General features: G+C 36.8%; 1 protein-coding gene across 2 annotated transcripts; it reads right to left on the bottom strand.

Annotated features, from left to right (window-relative positions):
* Positions 1-559: 559 nt before the first annotated feature.
* si:ch73-49p17.1 (protein LBH) lies at positions 560-6,382 on the bottom strand. 2 transcript variants are annotated; one of them, XM_027023922.2, is made up of 4 exons: positions 6,227-6,382; positions 4,049-4,136; positions 3,712-3,934; positions 560-1,764 (listed from the first exon to the last, which is right to left on the bottom strand). In XM_027023922.2, exons 1-4 carry the CDS (start codon positions 6,250-6,252, stop codon positions 1,739-1,741), a joined length of 363 nt encoding a protein of 120 aa, XP_026879723.1. In that variant the 5' UTR covers positions 6,253-6,382; the 3' UTR covers positions 560-1,738. The 2 variants fall into 2 exon arrangements, with proteins under 2 accessions (XP_026879723.1, XP_026879805.1); XM_027024004.2 differs by lacking the exon at positions 6,227-6,382 and adding an exon at positions 6,093-6,211.
* Positions 6,383-8,955: the final 2,573 nt, after the last annotated feature.

The raw sequence follows: 8,955 nt of genomic DNA, 5'->3' as shown, positions 1-8,955 counted from the left end.
GGAAATATGCATAAAAATGATGATATATGATGCTATAATCCTGACCAAATCTCCAACTCCATTTGCAGAAATGCAGCCCCAATTTGCAAGTAACTTCTGCCATGCTTCACTGTTGTCTGCAGACACTCATTATTGTACACTATGACACTATGTTTCATTCTTGAAAGTGGGGACCACATAGAACACATTCTCTGCATCTTACTAGTGCAATGGTGTGATGCAGATTTTAAAACCATTTACATCATGAAAACATTCAGTTTCTGAGCATGTCTTCCCATAATTCTGTATCACTAACAATGGTTTCTCTGCAGCAGATCTTCTGGTACGTTTTATGCAAACCCTTCTGAGCAGCTCGTTTATAAACATCTGTACTTTCACTGGTATCTAGATGTTCTATTTTGTCAGTTTCACTGACAAATTAACTTGTTCTCTTATTCTGAAGTTACCCATTGCCTACCTCTCTTCAGTCTTTATGAGAGCAGGTTTCTCAATTTAATAATCATAGTCACAGCAGTTACAGACATGGCAGACACAGTTACAATTGTTTAAAGGGTTGACTTTAATGTTTAATTCACAGTTTTTATTCTTTATAAATGGTTGCATTCTTGCAATTAAAATATGACAAAACTGTGCCTAGGCTACCCATATTTCTAATATGCATAGATCATCACGTGTTAACATAATTCAAAGACACTTAGGCCTGGGCTATAACATGAGATGATTTTAAAGTTTAGAAAATATAGTTTTCAATGCAGATTATTTGCTTATATAACTATTTTACACATTTTGTAAAATTGTTTAAAAAGTGAATAAGATATATGAAACAATAAGTATAACACAAATTATTATTCTCTTAATTTAATATAACGAAGATCAATTGACTCCAAATTTTGAAGCAGCCCCTACACTTATTTTTTTAAGTTAAAAAAAAGGATTTTTACACTGTATGTACTATGTATTTTAAATGTATTACCATGTCAAAACAAATAAAATATGATTCATCATGTAAAATAGTTTTTGTGAATATATGAATGTAGGAGTGTATGCCATTACAATGCACCTGAACTGCAGATGTCATACTATAACACAAAGTTTGATATTTTGATAAAGAAATAGAATCGGAATTGACCAACAATTGACAGGTGGACTTAACTGAAGTTCTATGGCAGCCAGTACACACATACACTTGCCAGATGGTGCAGAGAGAGGATGGTGTCTCCTCATTCACTTGTGCTTGTGTGATGAATAATGTTCACACAGACATAGTGCTCACAGAGGCCGCTGTGGTGCAGAGCCCAAGTGCTCTTTTAATTACAGGCTGCATATTCACTTGATCTTTCTCGAGTTCTTCAAAGTGCAATTATCAGCTTATAGCCTGTTTTTTTTTGTCTGGGTTTTAACATTAAATATTAAACTTTCTTTAAATGAATGTGGATATGAGACTTTACATATACATATAATTTTCTGAATGGTCAATAACATTTTTGATATTTTAGTTTATGTATATATAGTAATGTTCTTCTAATAAAATATGCCATTAATTTCAATAGCATGGCAATAAAGTTAAAAAGTAAGGTAAAATATCTGACACATAAGAACACTACTGCTTTCACTGATGTATATTCATGTGTGTGTTTGTGTGAGAGACAGACAGATGTGAAAACAGCCTGTGATAATGACAGATGAGAGACTCCATTTTCAAATGTGTTCATTTTGCCATACATCTCTCCATGTTGCATCAGTCATCCTGTTCCTGGATCTTGTCTACAAGAAAACAAATATGTTATCCTTCACACAGAGACACAAACAGAGATCATTCAGTCTATAATTCATTCAAGTAAAACGAAGATAGAGATTTGAGAGAACTGAGCTACAAAGAACTGGAAAAAACAAGCTTTTAGATTTTTCTTGTAAAGCCTTAAAATAAACACTCATAATGAAAACTGATTTATATATATATATATATATATATATATATATATATATATATATATATATATATATATATATATATAAAATTAAAACTCTCAAATACACACACACACGTAACGTTGAAGGGTTAAATAGGATGTGGGGACGAGGCACGTCAAACAAACATACCTTTATATAAATAATATAAAAACATTCCCGACTCCACACAAACATTACTTTGGTCACACACCAACAACGATACAACACGAGACTTATATACATGCATGACAATTACACACAACAAGGATCTGGTGAACGACACGAGAGGGCATGGCAATACAGACACACACACGTGACAGGGCCGTACCGTGACAGAGCCCCCCCTCAAGGGCACGACTCCCGGCACGCCAGCCTATCGGGCTGCAGGCCCGAAACCAATGCCAAAAGGGCAGTGGGGGGGAAGGACAGGGACCAAGATGATGACAGACACAGGGACGCACACACTAACGGTCACGGGCACAGACACAAAGGGGAACAGTGACCGATACATATAATGTAATAGAGACAGGCACAGTGACGGGGACAGTCAATTGTACACCACACACATTAAATAGTCTGGGGAAGGGGGAAAGAACCCCAGCCAGTCCCCCAGTCGTTGGCTGGGTCGGAGACAGACTTGTGACTTCGTTCGGAGGGGGAGGTCTCCCTCTAGATCGCCTTGCCCCGGGAAGAGCCTTAGGTGGAGCCCTGGTTGCTGGGGGCTCGTCACCCTCGGAGCCCGTGACATCAGTCAGAGAGGAGGGATTCCCCTCAGGTACCTCCTCCACCTCCATCGACAGGTCCTCCTCACCGGTCCGACTCCAGAGTGATGTCACTGCGCTCCCCTCGCTCTCCATACTCTGCATAGCTCTCCGTGAGGTCCATGCAGGATCCTATGGATTCCACCTCCGAGTACCCAGCGGGTTGCGATCCCATGGATCGAAGCCAGGATGAGTGATGGTCTCATCGTGGTAAGGGAGAAGTCCGCGGTGTCCAACTCTGAGGACTGGAAATCATTATACCAGTCGTTTTGGTCAGACATAGTCCCGTGTGACTCCTTCACCTCCGCACCTGGACCACGTTCTCCTATTGCGGGAGTCAGGAGGTTATCCAAGAACATGGAGGGATTGCAGGCACGATTTGGGGAAGTGCGTCTTTTCCCCTTCTTCTTGCCCTTTTCAAGCATCCTTCTTCGGTCGGTGTTTCTGTAATGTTGAAGGGTTAAACAGGATGCGGGGACAAGGCACGTCAAAGAAAAATATACATTTTAATGTGTATATATAACATTCACAACTCCACACAAACACATTATTTTGGTCAAACACCAACAATTTCACCGACATGACACGAGACTTGTATACATGCATGATAATTCCACACAACAAGGATCAGGTGAACGACACGAGAGAGCGTGGCAATACAGACACACACACACAAACACACACACGTTTGAGGGGGAGGGGCCGTACCGTGACAACACACACACACACACACACACACACACACACACACACACACACACACACACACACACACATATATATATATATATGTATATATATATATATATATATATATATATATATATATGTGTGTGTGTGTGTGTGTGTGTGTGTGTGTGTGTATTTGAGAGTTTTCATTATATGTTATATATTTATATAATGCTGATTTATACTGACTCAAAATTAACCTTCTGAAACCTCTACTGTCATACTATATGTATAAATAAAACTTGAAAGGTCTTTCATTAGTTTAACACACCTTTATTCTTGCATTCACATGTCACATGGGTAGGTTTAGCATCCTTTGTGATGTCTCCTGAACATATGTTTGCATGTGTGCAGCTGGTGGTATCTGTTGTTCTCAGGTCATCTGGGGGCCAACGCAGTTCTCCACTCTCCACATCTCCCTCTGATGGCTCCACCACAATGGAGGGTAGGTGCTTGGACAACTTTGGGTAGTGTTCATGTATGTCTGGGAAGATCTGAACACAGTGTCTAAATCCGGTAATTGACCTGGCTAGTAAATGGGGCCATACTGCATTCATCATTGGTTGACAAATCTTACAGAATTGGCAGATTATGATAGTAGTATTTACCTGACAGGAAATGCCTTCATCTTCAGAAGCTCCTCCCATGGTTAGGTCATCTCTTGTGTGTTCTGGTGTGGTTATTATATCTGTCATTCTATGGAGGAAACACATGTATACAAACATTTTTTTATTAAGGCCTTTGTTGTTAATAATTGCAGAAATGCAAGGTAGTAACTCTGCCCAAGAATTTTCTGTAAAGCTACATCAAGGAGTTGGAGGTATGTTACTATTCTCAGCTTTGTTGACAAAACTAGGTGCAAGAACCAGCAGTCAGCAACCTGAAACTATGTAGTTGTAAGTTCTACAACAGAATAGCAACCATTAATATTTGGGCCTATTATGGGGAGCTTATAGGATAACTAATAATAATGTAGTGATGGCATGGAAGAAGAACCAGGGATCTTTTATTGCAAGGCTAAATATTTAAAAAGATTCACATTAGCAAACAAGCAGAAAAGGAAAACTGACTTAACAGGGATAGTGAGGGGAAGATAAAGACATACTCTCCATTAAAATGGTAAAACATACTACAATAGTCACAAAAGGAGACCATCAAACCAAAGCAAAAAGAGACACAATTCAACTATTTAAGCAAACACATTTAAAATTAAATTTAAGATAATTCTGCAGAAAGGCATATAACATTCTGGAAGTCATCAATGTGCTCCTCTCTGACCTCCAACTCTGGTCTTAGGTAGACACCACTATACATATATATATATATATATAATATATATATATATATATATATATATAATACTATATATATATATACTGTGAATGTAAGCAAATAAAAATCAAATATTTCATATAAGTCTGGGCTTAATTCAAATATCATCTTTCACAACACATAAATCCCAGATTCATTCCAATAATATTGTGGCATCTGCTATTGAACTTTAAGGAATGGGCCAGTGTGCGTGATCAGATCTGCATGTTGAGGACTACCAGAATACCGTGCGCCTCTCTAGATGCACAAAACATGTATGCAAATAGATAAATAGATACCCACAGATATGCCGCTTGAAATAATGACCTTTTCAACAATATTCACTTGCTCTCACTTACTCTGATGGACACATGCAAATCATGTTAAGAAGACCAATCAAATTCCATGTATTTATATAAATAACTTTTCGAACTGTCATTATATTTTCTAGCATGCAGAGAATGGGAAGGGAGAAGGAGTGGGAGGAGATAAGGAGAGTTTTTAAAAAAAAAAAGTATTTATTTATTTATTTATTTTTAAAGGGGGGCGTTTAGCCAGCATTAACTCGGTTTCTCTGAGCGTTTGATTGAGCAGTGCACTTCGTAATCAGATGAACCTGGTTGATATAGACGTGTTCATAGTGACTCGAAAGCTAGATCAGTACTGACATAAAAACATCTCATTGCGATGCTTGCAGGAAGACCTTTCACAAGGAGAACATTAAATTCCAGTATTCTTTCAGGAACATAGTCTTTTTTAAGTTTTCCTTTATCTAGATCAGTATTACAGATTTGTCCGTTCCTCATAACAAACCCGCTCTACATAGTATTATGCATTAATGTAGATAATAGTGAATACTGAATTTTAACTGAGATTTCATCAGTAGTCAGCACATCCCACGTAAATACATTTAGCCAACTAGTTCTCCAAGATCGAGTAAGCTCTGTTAGTTGCCTGAAGAACGTTATTCAGCAAAATAACTTGTGCTTCCCTTTTAAGCAAAAATTAAGATTAGCAATTTTCTACCACATTACATTTTAAATATTGCAGGAAAACAGCAGAGGGATAAAGTTTACGTTATTATAACCGCATACACAGAGGCACAGTATACATGAATGAATTCCAAAAATCTTAAATACAAGGGAATCTAATGTTTTTTTTAAAACTATCCTTCATCCTAATCCCTAGCACAACTAAATAGCAACAGCATAAACATAGCATAGTGACTTAATTTATCAGGATTGAATAAATCAAGTTGATTTACACGGAAAGGAATATCTGTTTCGTAAACTACCTCAAAATGTTATTTTCAAATGTTGGATGGCAACTGCGATTACTTACTTCTTTTTGTCTATCCGTTCTCCTTTTTAGCAATGTGCACAATGTTCACACAAAATCTTTTCTAATTTTGTACGGCGAAGCTGTCAGTATATTATCCACACCTAGAACGTACAAACGTCTTCAGACCAACCCACCTGATAAATATGCTGAAGTACCCCATCTGACCTGTTATGTCAATGCAGATTTGACTGCCATTAGCTCAAAGTGTCTTGTTTTAGTTTAGGTGCTACTCTTCAGCAGAATTTCTTCGTTCTTTCTCTTGATATCTCTCTTCTCCCTCCTCTCTTAACCTCTCAACTACACACACTAAGGCTGTGGCAGGTGACTGGGCAGATTAGAGTAGACTGCATTTAGGCACACAAGACGAAGAAAAAAATAGATTAATATGAAAAAAAAAAAAACGTATTAAAACAAGGAAAATTGGATTTATTTACCATTCATTCATAGTGGCTATACACTAAGTGTTGGCATTTCTAACCAGAAATGTGCAAATTTTTATCTCTATCAAAGACTTCTGTTATCAACCCTAACAAGAAGAATCTCGGTATAAGTGAAGCCTTGCTGCCTCCTAGTGCCAGATTTGTTACTGACATGATGGAATCGTTGATGGTTCATTCTCCAAAATGTTTAGTTTTCCAATTCATGAAATGGAACAGAACCATTTATAGCGATGAATAGTTGTCTGTATATTGTTATATAAATATATTAACTTGTAGTATGCTTTTATTTATGGAAAAAGTGTAATAGAAACTACATGTTTCCATGGAAAGTTAAACTACTTAACTACAGATAAGGGCTGTGATTTTGTTCATCATTGAATCATCAGTACTATGTAATCATTTTATAGTATAAAATATACTATATAATAAAATTTTCTTTGCTATTAGTAGTTTTCATGGATAGCCTACAGTCTACTTCTCATGTATGTCCTTATACAAGTAATATGCAGCTTTCATTCTTTATGTGAATTTTCTCAAACACAGCTAGGATAAGTAATAAGGAGACATTTTTTATTGTGTAAAGCAATTGCAAAGGTTTAGTAATGTACAAGACTTAAACCCTGTTGTAAAATATTTGTGTAGTTTTATATACATGCTTCCTTGAGTCACATTTTAACGTTAACACTTGGAATGTTTGTGAATTGTTCATTTCTTATGTAGAATAGTGTGTATGAAACTTGCATCTTACCCACACAGAAGTGTAGTTAAAATACTGAAGATCAAATACCTTCAAAAACTCTGCAATATCTTGAGGCAATAAAATGATATTGTAAGCAGAAAAGTACGGATGGTCCTAAATAAACTGGTTTCATGCAGATAAGGCCTCTGTAGGTTTCAGCGTAAATCCTCAGGAGCCCTCTTTGACAGGTCTCTAGGGGCCTCAGTCGAGGGGGAGCCTTGGTTCAAGGCTGGGACATTTCGGCCCAGCACCAGATGAAATAAATATGGGCATTCGGCTTTAAAAAAAAAATAGAAGTAGTTTAGGTTGAACATAATGGTACTAAGAACAGTTGGTGTAAGTATCAAATATCAGTTTACATACATTGAATTATATATGGTTTGAACATGATGGTTGAAACCTGGAAAAGTATTATGAAAAAAAAAAAAGGTTATGTAAATGTCCTTGAAGAAAATGTATAAAAGTGTATGCCTACCTGAGACTGTTAGACATTTCTGGACAAAGTCTCATTGAGCTCAGATTAAAGGCAGGACCTGCTATTCTCTTCAGTTATTCCAGAGTCTGCATCTTTATTTATATTTAGTGTGTATTGAGTAAACAGTCTTGAATTTAGGAATATCTAGGAACCACAATCTTCAGCCTGAGTTTTATCTTAAGGGGAGGTTTTACTAGCCTTAAAGTGTCCTAAGGGAACTCTAAATTAAGTTACTTTATGCAACACTAAGCAGTTTTTAAGGGATTGCTTAAATCAAAACTTAAACTGTAAAATTGTTTGACCAGGCCTTATATATTTAGATCCTGCCTCGCATCATCACAGAATAACACACAGAATAATTTTGTTTCTCTGGAAACTTTGTGTCCTTCAATGCAATTTTGATTACCTCTACATATTTTACTACAGTACACTTCAGTTACTCCCTGTAATGTTCTTTATATATAAATGCGAATTCTGGACATATTGATAGAAAGCAAGCACAGAAAAGGACAATGGAAAATCATGTACTAGTGTAAACAGAGAGACAAATCTGACACAGCTCAGCAACTCAATAAACAACAACAAACACTTTACAGACTTGATAACAAGAGGTTTAAATACACAGGCTAATGAGGAATAAACAAGGCCCAGGTGAGGACAATGTATAGAACAGTATATGTATAGGGAGTATAGACCTCAAGAGTGGCTGGAGACAGAAAATCAACAAAATCCATACAGGACATGTGCCAATGCGACCCTTGAGTAACAGAATGGTTTTGGACAGAAATCTTTCATCAGCTTTGCAAAGAAATAAAGTTGGACCACTGGTGTTTCTCACAGTCCAAGATAACTCCAGTAGTGCTTCAGTGCAGTATGAGACATCAACGCATAATGAAATTGCATCTTACATTTTTATAAGTAGGGAGTTTTCTAGGTATTTTCACAGAGCCATTGAAAATGATTAAAAAAAAGCAAAAATACTAGTGTCTAACTAAAACTTATAATGGTGAACTCAAGTACAGTGAGGTTTCATTACCACAAAGGATTTGTTGTGTAATTGAGGATTGGGAACAAGAAAAGTTGGAGCAGAGTGATTCCAGAATGCTTTGAGCAAGGAGAAGAATTTTCTGCTGATCAGCTCCACTCAAATAGTCTGGTCAAAAAGTGCCTTAGATCTGATGTACATTTGCAATGATAATTCGTGATCAA

The sequence above is a fragment of the Electrophorus electricus genome, chromosome 11 (genome assembly GCF_013358815.1).
Source record: "Electrophorus electricus isolate fEleEle1 chromosome 11, fEleEle1.pri, whole genome shotgun sequence".
In the NCBI taxonomy this organism is placed as follows: domain Eukaryota; kingdom Metazoa; phylum Chordata; class Actinopteri; order Gymnotiformes; family Gymnotidae; genus Electrophorus; species Electrophorus electricus.
Note: the sequence above shows the minus strand (reverse complement) of the source record. Positions and strands in the feature narration are given on the sequence as shown.